Consider the following 12,457-nt stretch of genomic DNA (forward strand, 5'->3'; position numbering starts at 1 on the left):
ATTAGACATGCTTGTCTAATTTTCCCTCGTGTTGCTGATAAGATTAGGAGCTGTTGACTTTGTAATTACCATCTCGTGCTGAGACATCAGCCAAGCACTGCCAGAAGCTGTTCCCTCTGCTTGGTCCTCCAGTTGTCAATTAAATCATGTTCAAGCTGTTAATCAAAACTGTCAGCAAAGTTGCTGGTGAGCAGAGGCTGTTTGCCTCCACCCCACTGCTGAAGGTTAAGGATCTGTGAGGCAGGGAGAGGCTGGGCTCAGGGGCTGCTCCCAAGGGCTTGGCTGTGGGAGTGTTGAAATGGAAGGGACAGGAACGGTGATTCCTGAAGCAGCTCTCTTGGAGACAGCTGACAAGGAAAGAGAAACCATTCTGGAGGCTTTGGGAGAGTTTTGTGGAGGGCTCTTGGCTTTTGTCAGTGTCACTGGAGCTGCTCAGAGCTGTCTGATGCTTAACACCCAGAGGAATGCCAAAGCTGCGAGAAGGAACTGGATGAGGAGAGAAGGAATTCCAAAAATGTGGAATTAAAACTTTCTCTTGACCTTTTTCTGTTAAACTCTTCTGTGAAGCAAGTTTGATAAGAAGCCTGCAGAGTCCAAATCCTGGTATTAAACACTGTGCCTGCTCTGCTGTGCAGCACAGCCACTTCTAGGTGAAGATCTCAAACAGTAATCGATTCATTTCAGACCCTGCCCCACCAGGTTTGAGCTCTCAGATTGGGTTAGTGAACTGTGAACTTCAGAGCTGCCAAACAGCAGCCAGGCTGGAAGAGAGCTCCAAGCTCAGGCAGCCCAACCTAGCCCCCAGCCCTGCCCAACCAACCAGACCATGGCACTCAGTGCCCCAGCCAGGCTTGGCTGCAACACCTCCAGCCATGGGCACTGCACCACCTCCCTGGGCAGCCCATTCCAATGCCAATCACTCTCTCTGACAACAACTTCCTAACAACATCCAGCCTCAACCTGCCCTGCCACAGCTTCAGGCTGTGTCCTCTTGTTCTGTTGCTGGCTGCCTGGCAGCAGAGCCCAACCCCACCTGGCTACAGCCTCCCTGCAGGCAGCTGCAGGCAGCAATGAGCTCTGCCCTGAGCCTCCTCTGCTGCAGGCTGCACCCCCCCAGCTCCCTCAGCCTCTCCTCACAGGGCTGTGCTCCAGGCCCCTCCCCAGCCTTGCTGCCCTGCTCTGGGCACCTTCCAGCACCTCAACATCTCTCTCCACCTAGGAATATGGGAGTGGAGACAAATCATAAAAGCCTGGAACAGCTCAGGTTGGAAGGGGTCTCAGAGATCATCTACTCCAACCACTAGACTCAGCTGCTCAAATCCTGATCCAGCCTGGCCTTGAACACCCCCATGCAGGAGGCAGCCACAGCCTCCCTGGGCAGCCTGTTCCAAACTCTCACCACACTCCTACTGAAGAACTTCTTCCTCAGCTCCACTCTAACCCTGCTCTGCCTCAGCTTCAAACCATTCCCCCTTGGCCTGGCTCTAGACACCCTTAGCCAAAGTCCCTCTGCAGCCTTCCTGTAGGACCCCTTCAGGTTCTGGAAGGCAACTCTAAGGTCTCCCTGGAGCCTTCTCTTCTCCAAGCTGAGCACCCCCAGCTCCCTCAGCCTAAGTCAGTTCATCTCCTGAGGCATCTCCCATCCCATAAACGGTAACAAGCAAATATTTAACTCTTCCTGTGGAATGAGCATCCATGGAGCTGGGGCTTGGAGGTAACAATGAGGTCCAGAGCTCACAGTGGATTTTCTGCCCATGACTGACAGGACACTGACAGTGTCCAGCTCTTTTCCTTCTGTCTCAGACCCTCAGGCTTTGCACTGGCTTGGGGCTCTCTGCTTACCACCCCCAGCTGTGCCCTGCAGCACAGGGCAGGTTGCAGTGGCACAAACGCAGGCTGAGAGATCTCTTCCTGCAGCCTGGAGATTCTGCCAGCTCAGTGGGAAAGAAGGGAGAGAGGACAGGGAACTGCCCACAGCAGTGCAGGCAGCTTTTGTGTCCTGCTTGTTTGTATGACCCCATCCTTGCCACTTGCCTGGAGACAGCCTTGGAAGAGGCTCTGCTGCTGCCTTCCTGCACGAGCTGCTGGGGCACGTTGCTGAGCGAGACCTGAGCAGTTCCTGCCCCTGTGCCTGCACAGTGTCTTTCCTCCCCCCCTCTTTCCTCTTTCCCTGTCACGTTGCTGCACTGCCCTGCTACGTTTCTGCTCCTTGGTTAAATATTCTCTGCCCATTCTGCAGCAGCTCCTGAAATCAGAGCAGAGAGCTGCTGGGAACAGCCCATTTATGGGAAGGAAATCCAGAGCAGCCATGGAGCAAGGCACAGAGCAAGAAGGGCTTAGGCAGATGCAGGGATGGAAACTAATTTTAGTCATTCCATTGGGAGCTCATCACACTGTCAGTGTCACACTCCTCTTTATCTGCCATATCACACCCAACAGCTGCCTCACGCCGCAGCTATCTCCTGCCAGAGACCACTGTGGGGCATTTTCGTCAGCATCCCATGCCTGTCTTCTGGAAAACTCCACATCACCTTCCTCAGCAGGGTGCTGAGGCACTGGGACAGGTTGCCCAGAGAAGCTGTGGAGGCTCCAGGTCTGGGAGTGTTGAAAGCCAGCTTGGATGTGGCTTTGAGCAACCTTGGGCTGATAGGAAATGTCCCTGCCTGTGGCAGTGGGGTTGGAACTGGATGATCTTTAAGGTCCTTTCCACCACAAAGCACTCTGTAATTCTATGTGGCTTGCAGTGCATGGGGGGGGGGGGGGGGGGGGGGGGGGGGAAACAACCCCAAAGTACAAATCTCCTCCTTTCAGTGCCACGAAATAAAGCCCTGCTGTGAAAAAAAACCAACTCAATTCAGCTAAAAGAGAACCCAAAAAGTGCTAAATTCATCATCCTGCAACCTGGGGGAAAAGGACTCTGTAATTCTATGTGGCTTGCAGTGCATGGGGGGGGGAAAAACAACCCCAAAGTACAAATCTCCTCCTTTCCGTGCCACGAAATGAAGCCCTGCTGTGAAAAAAAAACAACTCAGTTCAGCTAAAAGAGAACCCAAAAGGTGCCAAATTCATCATCCTGCAACCTGAGGGAAAAGGAAGCTGCTTCTCCATAGACTGCACTCTGTGGGCATGCCTCATCTGGCCGAGCTCCAGCAGGGTCTCAGAGGAGTAGGTTTGGAAAGTCAGCAGGAGCTGGTTTGTGGCTGCAGTGCCCTTCAGGCTGCTGCTGCTCAAGGAGTTATCAAACCCAGAGCGGAAGCACAGGGGCAGCTGGAATGTCTGAGCTGGAATTGTGTCCCTAATGAGCCACCCAGCCAAGATGACACATCCCTGGTGCAGGGGAGATGTCAGATCGCTGCACACACCCTGCTGTGGCTTCACACGGTGGTGTCTGCAGGGTGGGAAACCACAGATCCACAGAAAACACGTCTGGGTTTAGCAGGGGTCAGAGCCCAGCCTGGGTGCCAAGGCAGCCTCACTGCCAAGCAGTGCTGCTCAGCTTCGTCACCCAGCAAAGCAGAGCTGCTCAGCTTCATCACCCAGCAAAGCAGAGCAGCTCAGCTTCATCACCCAGCAAAGCAGAGCTGCTCAGCTTCATCACCCAGCAAAGCAGAGCAGCTCAGCTTCATCACCCAGCAAAGCAGAGCAGCTCAGCAGGCTAAGTTTTCACTCACAGGGAAGTGGAGTGAACCTGGAAAAACTTCTCTGGCTGTGGAATTGCTCACCTGGGCTAAGCAAGCAGCAGGGAGAAGGCTTTCACTTGGTGTCTGACAGAGCAGCAGGTGCAGCCCTCAGCAGAGACTGTTCAGAGAGAGGAAGCTCAGCTGCAGACCTCAGTGCCTCCAGGTGCTGGGGCAGTCCTCTTAAATCCAAACCTGGGGGCCTGGGTCTGTTGTCAGTCACTGTTAGATAACCTCTTTGTCAGTGCTGTGGCTGGATGCTAACCTGCCAAGTCACACAGATACGAGGAAGGAAGGCAGGAAGGCAGGGAAGGAAGGGAAGGAAGGGAAGGAAGGGAAGGCAGGGAAGGAAGGGAAGGTAGGGAAGGAAGGGAAGGAAGGGAAGGAAGGAAGGCAGGCAGGCCCTTGCTCATCCTGAGCTCATCTGCCCCTCTGCCTTAGGGACTTGTGACTCCAGTATGGTGTTAGCACAGAATCACACAGTCACAGATCTGGTTGGAAGAGTCCTCCAAGCTCATCCAGTCCAACCTTTGACCCAGCACTGAAGGGTCAGCACTAAATCGTGTCCTTAAGTGCCAGGTCCACAGGCTGCTGGAACACCCCCAGGGATGGTGACTCCAGCACTGCCCTGAGCAGAGCATTCTAATGTCTGAGGACCCTTTCAGTGCAGAAGCTTTTCCTAGCATCCAGTCTGAGCTTTCCCTGGTGCAGCTTGAAACCAGTTCTTCTGGCCCTGTCCCTTGCCACCAAGGAGCAGAGGCTGTCCCCTCCTCACTCCAACCTCTGTGCAGGGAGCTGTAGAGAGCAATGAGGCCTCCTCTTCTCCAGCCTCAACACCCCCAGCTCCCTCAGCCCTTCCACGTAGCCAGGTCCTTCAGGCCCTTCTCTGGACACGCTGTAGAACCTCAGTGTCCTTCCTGTAGTGAGGGGCTCAGAACTCAACACAACACTTGGGGTGTGGCCTCACCAGTGCTGAGGGGGGTGATCACCTCCCTGTCCCTGCTGGCCATCGTGTTTCTGATACAAGCCAGGATGCCACTGGCCCCGTTGGCCACCTGGGCACACTGCTGGCTCATGTTCAGTTGACTGCCGACCAGCCTAGAGCTCTTCTCCCATGCTCTGTGCTGTACAAGTATGGCAGAATAGACCTCTTCCCAAAGAGCTTCCTCTGTCACTCCAAGGTGAAGCCTGAGCTCTCAGGTGAGTTCTGAGGAGGGCAGAGTTGTCACCTTGAAGGAGCTGATCTCTGCCCTTTGGCAGCTCGGGGCAGAGGCTCTGCAGAACTTGCGTCGTAGCTGGGGATCTGCGCGGGTGGAAGTTGTTCACACACAGCGAAAGGAAGTCAGCTACCAGGAGGCAGGGAGCAAGGGCAGCTCCTCTCAGAGAGGGAACTTGTCCTAGCTCCAAGTGTCCCAGCGCAGAATGTTTACAAAATGCTCATTAGGGGAAGGGGATTGCGAGATAGCAACGAGGCTGCTGCGCAGCTTCCACCCCAGCAGATAAGAGAGGCAATGCGACCACGGCAGGGAGCAAGCCATATCCAATTACCGAGACCTGGTTTTGGGGAGGGGGAAGGGGCAGACAGGCAGGACAGATCACAAGTTTCAAGACAAGAGCTTCCAAACTTGTCATCTCCCTGTGACACAAGCAGCGCACGACCCAGGGGATAAAACCGCCACTTAGCCCCTCCGAGCGCCAGAGCTGGTGGAGCGCGCTGGGGGCTCCGGCACAGACATGGATCCTGTAGTCCTCCTCCCGCTGTGGGCTGTCTTCTCCCTCTTGGGTCACTTTGTGGCTTGCAGCCCCATCCTCAGCTTGGAGCACTCTTCCTTGGAGGAGGACGTGCCCCTCTTCGATGAGATCCTCTCTGAGCAGGATGGTGTCGATTTCAACACTCTGCTCCAGAACATGAAGAACGATTTTTTGAAGACCTTGAACCTCTCTGACATTCCCCTGCACGAGTCGGCCAGGGTGGACCCCCCAGAGTACATGCTGGAGCTCTACAACAGGTTTGCCACGGACAGGACTTCGATGCCGTCCGCCAATATCGTCAGGAGCTTCAAAAATGAAGGTAAGAGCCTGGCGCCTCGAGGAGCAGCGAGCAGGAGTGGCTGCTGGAGGCACCGTGGCATGGGCTCACCAGGCTTGGAGTGTGGACCACACCAGGGGCACTAAGGCCCTCTGGTGAGGGTGGCCCTGGGAAGAGGCAGCTAATGCTGCCCCTGCCAAGGTCACTCTGATTCCACCTCTTGTGCAGAGCCTGCCTGGTCCTCTGCTGTTCAGACTCAGGCTTGGGGGAGATGTTTCCACCTCTTGTGCAGAGCCTGCCTGGTCCCCTGCTGTTCAGACTGCCAGGCTTGGGGGAGATGTTTCCACCTCTTGTGCAGAGCCTGCCTGGTCCTCTGCTGTTCAGACTCAGGCTTGGGGAGATGTTTCCACCTCTTGTGTGATGCTTGCCTGGTCCTCTGCTGTTCAGACTGTCAGGCTTGGGGGAGATGTTTCCACCTCTTGTGCAGAGCCTGCCTGGTCCTCTGCTGTTCAGACTGCCAGGCTTGAGGGAGATGTTTCTTTTGATGTTTGGGCAGCACCAAGTCTAACCTGGGTGCCTCATTTCCCTGCTCCCCAGAATGCTGCTCATCATCTGCAGTTAGCTGATGGACTTCTCAAGTGGGTACCTTCAGATAAGGGCAAGAAATGCTTCTGCACACTCTTCAGGGCACAGCATGTTCCTGTTAGGAGCTTAACTATTCCTGTTAATGGCCTCTCACTACCGACCCTCAGGGGTTCTGTAACATTTTCTTCCTCTGGCATCTGATAGAAGCCAGCAAACTCTGACCCAGGTGGAGCAGAGTTTTAGATACCCTTTAGGTTTTGCTCTGCCAAAATGTTTCCTATTTAAAAACCAAACCTCAGAAACAAACACCCACCCCATCCCCCCCAACACACACTCACAAACCCACTCCAAACCCAACCCAACCAAACCAAACCCAAAAGAAGCTGAAGAAGCCTAATTGTGGCCATAGCTGGTTCCCTGGCAGGTTTCTGCTCCATCATTTCCTCTCAGCTCACCAAGGGCAGGATAATGTTTGGGTGCTCATGTTCAATGCTTCCTGTTGAAAATGGGCTTCAGCTAAGCAAACCCAAACACTGCTTACCCCCACGTGGCAAACACAGCTACTTGGGTTGGTTTTAATTGCTCAAGGGCACATCCAACTATTCAAACTGCTGTGGGGCTTCTCTTTGCTGCTCTAATTAATAAGCAGGAATAATTAAGGAAGTCATTGTTGCTTTTTCCTCTAACTTTTGGCATTTGGAATGGGGAATTATCAGGAGAGGCTACCTGCAAGTCATGGCAGGTTTGTCCTATGTGAGGTGTGGAGAGAGGATCCCAAAGCTCTGTTCTGCTCTCTCCCTCTGCCAGGCCCCCAGCAAGGTGTTTCTGGTTTCGTGGCTTACATCTCCTACACTTACTCTCTTCTTACATCTCCTACACTTACTCTCTTCTTATGTCTCCTACACTTACTCTCTTCTTATGTCTCCTACACTTACTCTCTTCTTACATCTCCTACACTTACTCTCTTCTTACATCTCCTACACTTATTCTCTTCTTATGTCTCCTACACTTATTCTCTTCTTATGTCTCCTACACTTACTCTTTTCTTATGTCTCCTACACTTACTCTCTTCTTACATCTCCTACACTTACTGTCTTCTTATGTCTCCTACACTTATTCTCTTCTTACATCTTCTATGCTTACTCCCTTCTTACATCTCCTACACTTACTCCTTTCTTACTGTGGTCTGCAGAACTCCACTGAAAGGTTGGTGGCAAACTCATCCCAGCCACTGGTGAGCAGTTGCTGATCTGCCCTCATGCCTCTCCCAGCTCATCAACACCAATGAGGAGGTTGCAGGAGCTCATAGGGTGAATAGCATTGTCAGGGCTGGAAGGGACCCCAAGGATCACCCAGCTCTACCCCTCCTTGCCATGGGCAGGGTCACCTCACCCTAGATCGGGTTGCTCAGAGCCCCATCCAACCTGCCCTTAAAAGCTTCCAGGGATGAGGCTCCCAGCACCTCCCTGGGGAATCACAGAATTAACCAGGTTGGAAAAGACCTTTGAGATCATTGAGTCCAACTATCAGCCAGCACCCTGCCACTAACCAAACCTTGGCACCAGGAGGGAGCTGTGGTTCTTTGACTTCTGTGCTGTTAGGGGGAAAAAAATGAAATGGGAGTAAAATTGCCACGTGCAGTGTGCTGAAGAATGACAGCCAGCCTGGCTTTGGGGGTGGAAATCTGAAATCCTCCCCCTGGCAAACCCAAAATTCAGGCTTCCAGCCCCAAAAGTGGTCCAAGCTGCCCAGTTCCCAGCGACACGCGGAGGGGCTGACAGCTCTGTGCCCTTCCCTCGCGGCGACCTTTAGTGCCTGGCTCATGGCTGCAGAAGCTCTGCACTGGATGGGGTAAATGTGGCTTAACCTGCTGTCATTCCAGCGTTTCCCTCACCTCCTCCAATCCAGACCAGCAAGATGTGAAGTGAGACTGCTGGTGCTCAGACAGCTCTGTGAACTCAGGCAGTCAGAGGCTTTAGTGCTTGTTGAGTCCCATCCGACGTACAGCCACCCACTTCCTGCTGGAGAGCTCCTCTGATAGAGGCATTAATTACTTGTAAGGGTCAGGACAGTAGAAACAGACCACAGAAGTTTGGTGTTTTCAGCTGGAGTTAGCTCTTTGCTTTAACCCCTGGACTGCAGCATCTCTCTTGCAGCAGGCACTGCAATCAGTCCTTAAACTGTGAATCAAGGCTTTCAGGGAAGCTCTTCTTCTGCTCTGGCCTCCAGGTCTCCCTGCCTGACCCCCCTAGGGGTGTGCTGCTATCAGCAGAGGGTATTTCACCCTATGAACTTTCCAGCTAAAGAGCAGAATCTCATCCTGGCTTGGAAATGAACTTTTTTGTGCCCTGCTAGCACTTACCTGGCTTCGTGTTCGTGGTGTGGCCCTCCCCTGCCTCCTGGTGAACTCCTTGTGCCCCTCTGCTCTATGACCTAGTGGCAGTCACAGAACCACAGTTTCCTAGGCTGGAAAAGACCTTCAAGATCATTGAGTCCAACCATTAGTTTCACACTGACAGGTCTTTCACTAAACCAGATCCTTACATCTAATCATGCTTTAGCACACCAAGGTCTAGGAAACCCCAAGGACTACTTCCAGTAGGCAGATCAGAGCTGAGCTTGCACAGCTCCCACCCTGGTGCTGGGCAGAGCACATCCAGCTCCCAGCTTCGGCAGCAGGCAGGTAGGGAAACGGAGGCAGAATCACCTCTTGGCTCTAATGAGCAGATGAAAGAGCCAAACGGACAAAGAAAGACAAAAGCAGAAAGCCTCCAAACCAAAAAGAAGCAGGACAGGTCCTGTGCTGTTGTTAGCTGCCTGCCTGAGTGTGCTGATGGAGCACGGCCAAAGCTGGCAGCTTTCTCAGTGCATACCAAAGGCAGGGATGAAGGCAGCAGTGGGTCGCAAGCAGCTCACCTCTGCAGAAGTGTTAGCTGTGTCCTAAGCTGTCTCTGGCTGAGGAGTGGCCAGCAGAGCAGCTCAGCAGCAGAGCCCCCGGGCAGTGCATGCTGCCTGTGTGTAAACAGAGAGTGCAGAGAGGGCAGGCAGCCTGACTGACAGGCAGATACTGTGTGCTGAGATGGTTTATTGACCAAAGCTGCCAAAAAGTGGCTGAGCACAGCTGTTTGACTGCTCACTTGAAGCCCTTTGAGCCTGTGGCAGGGTTTGTCTGTCGGGTCACCACCAGGAGCCTTTGCATCTTCTGGAGCAACCTTTCCTCTGTTAGTGTTTGGCCCTTTCAGTTCCCGGGGGATGTTCCAAGAGAAGGAAACACTTCTGATGCAGGAAGGCAAAGCAGACCAAGCCCCAGCCTGCTGGCCTCACAGGTGCAGCTTATATGTCACCCTGTCATGGTCCCTCCAGTGCCACATCCTTCCTTCTTGCCTCCCTCTCCACAGCACTGAGAGCTTTCCCTCATTTAGTACATAGTTGCTGTGCAGCAACCTGGAAGTGATTTAGATTTCAGGTTTAGGCAGCACATTTTTAACACAGAATCCTTTTGGGTGTCAAGGAAGGCCCTGGAAGGAATGGGCTTAGCAGGAGAATCCATAAATCCAGCTTTATGGGCTTTAGCCTGGCTGGGAGCCTGCTGTCCTCAGGCTTCTAAAGGAAAGTTGACCTCTTTCTCAAGTATGGTCTGGGGACATGGTGAAAAAAAAAACCTCCTGGAACCATTTGAATGAAACTGAGCAATTCAAAGGCAGGCTTAGCAGAGCAGGTTGCTCAGAGCCCTAATGGAGGATGTCCCTGCTGACTGCAGGGGGGTTGGGTGGGAAGAGACTTCCAAAGGTCCTCTAATCCAGGCTCAACAGATCAGGTTGCTCAGAGCCCTAATGGAGGATGTCCCTACTGACTGCAGGGAGGTTGGATTGAAAGGCACCTCCAAAGGTCCTCTAATCTAGACTCAACAGATCAGGCTGCTCAGAGCCTTAATGGAGAATGTCCCTGCTGACTGCAGGGGGGTTGGACTAGAGGACCTTTGGAGGTCCCTTCCAACCCAACGTGCTCCATGGCAGTAGATGTGTTGCTGAATGCCTTGGCCCTTCTGAAACATTTGACTGATCTCTGAGCAACCTCCTAATGGAGATGTCCCTGCTGACTGCAGGGAGGTTGGGTTGGAAGAGACTTCCAAAGGTCCTCTAATCCAGGCTCAACAGATCAGATTGCTCAAAGCCCTAATGGAGATGTCCCTGCTGACTGCAGGGAGGTTGGGTTGGAAAAGACTTCCAAAGGTCCTCTAATCCAGGCTCAACAGATCAGATTGCTCAAAGCCCTAATGGAGATGTCCCTGCTGACTGCAGGGAGGTTGGGTTGGAAAAGACTTCCAAAGGCCCTCTAATCCAGGCTCAACAGATCAGATTGCTCAGAGCCCTAATGGAGGCTGTCCCTACTGACTGCAGGGGGGTTGGACTAGAGGACCTTTGGAGGTCCCTTCCAACCCCACGTGCTCCATGGCAGTAGATGTGTTCTGAATGCCTTGGCCCTTCTGAAACATTTGATCTTGGTCATTTCCAGACTTGGCTTCCCACCCCGTGGGTGTCACAGGAATTCGGAAGTATCCTCTTCTCTTCAACGTTTCCATCCCTCACCACGAGGAAATCATCATGGCAGAGCTCAGGCTCTACACCTTGGTGGAGCAGGACCAGAAGCTCTACGATGGGCTGGACCGGAAGGTCACCATTTTTGAGGTGCTGGAAGATGACCATATGGGGGCAGGAGAGGAGAGAAGAATAATGGCACTGGCGTCCAGGCACATCTACGGCACCAGCAGCGAGTGGCAGACCTTTGAGGTGAGCGAAGCCATCAGGCGCTGGCGGAGGGCAGGGCTGACCACGCACCGGCTGGAGGTGCACATCGAGAGCAGGGGAGGGGAGGAGCAGCACGGAGAGGGCAAACTCGACATCGACCTCCACTCGGAGGCCAAGCACGAGCCCCTGCTGATCGTCTTCTCCGACGACCAGAGCAACGACAAGAAGGAGGAGAAGCAGGAGCTGAACGAGATGATAGACCACGAGCAGCTGCTGGACTTGGAGAACCTGGAGGTGGGGAACTTCCACGGGCAGCCTGGCGAGGAGGCTCTGCTCCAGATGCGCTCCAACATCATCTACGACTCCAGCGCCCGCATCCGCAGGAACGCCAAAGGCAACTACTGCAAGAAGACTCCGCTCTACATCGACTTCAAGGAGATCGGGTGGGACTCCTGGATCATCGCCCCCGCGGGCTACGAAGCCTACGAGTGCCACGGGGTCTGCGCCTACCCCCTGACGGAGCACGTCACGCCCACCAAGCACGCCATCGTCCAGACTTTGGTTCACCTGAAGAACCCCCAGAAAGCCTCCAAGGCCTGCTGCGTGCCCACCAAACTCGATCCCATCTCCATCCTCTACCTAGATGCAGGAGTGGTCACCTACAAGTTCAAATACGAGGGCATGGTGGTGTCAGAGTGCGGCTGCAGATAGTAGCAGGGAAGGCAAGGTGCAGGGAGGGGGTGCATGGGGGTGGGGTGTGGGGGGAGGGAGTATTTAATGATTCAGTTTGTAAATTTGTACATTTGGGATTTCCTATTTAATGAGGTTATTTAATGAGGCGTGTACAGATGTTGTATGTTTCCTGCTGTGGGGAGTGGGCAGAGTCATGCAGAGGCACAGGCTGCCAGGGGTTGGCAGGGACCTCCGGAGATCACCCAGCCCGACCTCCCCCTGCCAAAGCAGAGTCACCCAGGGCAGGGCACACAGGAACACATCCAGGTGGGGTTTGCGAGTCTCCAAAGAAAGAGACTCCCCAACCTCCCTGGGCAGCCTGCTCCAGGGCTCCAGCACCCTCACACCAAAGGAGTTTCTCCTCGTGCTGAGGTGGAACCTCCTGGGTTCTATCTCGTACCACTTGCTCCTTGTCCTGCCACAGGACACCACTGAGCAGAGCCTGGCCCCTTCCTCCTGACACCCACCCCTCGGGTATTTATAGCCATTGATCAGGTCCCCTCTCTGCCTTTTCCTCTTCACACTAACCAGCCCCAGGGCTCTCAGCCTTTCTCCACAGCAGACATCTTCCACTCCCTTCATCATCCTCACAGCCTCCACTGGACTCTCTCCAGCAGATCCCTGCCTCTCTTCAACTGGGAAGCCCCAGACTGGACACTGTGTCTATTTTGCTCCAGTGCTTGCTC

General features: G+C 53.8%; 1 protein-coding gene across 1 annotated transcript; it reads left to right on the forward strand.

Annotated features, from left to right (window-relative positions):
- The first annotated feature begins 5,411 nt into the window (after positions 1-5,411).
- BMP10 (bone morphogenetic protein 10) lies at positions 5,412-11,750 on the forward strand. Its single transcript, XM_064175729.1, has 2 exons — positions 5,412-5,748; positions 10,807-11,750. The coding sequence occupies exons 1-2, from the start codon at positions 5,412-5,414 to the stop codon at positions 11,748-11,750; spliced, it is 1,281 nt and encodes a 426-aa protein (XP_064031799.1).
- The last annotated feature ends 707 nt before the right edge of the window (positions 11,751-12,457 follow it).

The sequence above is a fragment of the Pogoniulus pusillus genome, chromosome 42 (assembly GCF_015220805.1).
Source record: "Pogoniulus pusillus isolate bPogPus1 chromosome 42, bPogPus1.pri, whole genome shotgun sequence".
Lineage (NCBI taxonomy): Eukaryota > Metazoa > Chordata > Aves > Piciformes > Lybiidae > Pogoniulus > Pogoniulus pusillus.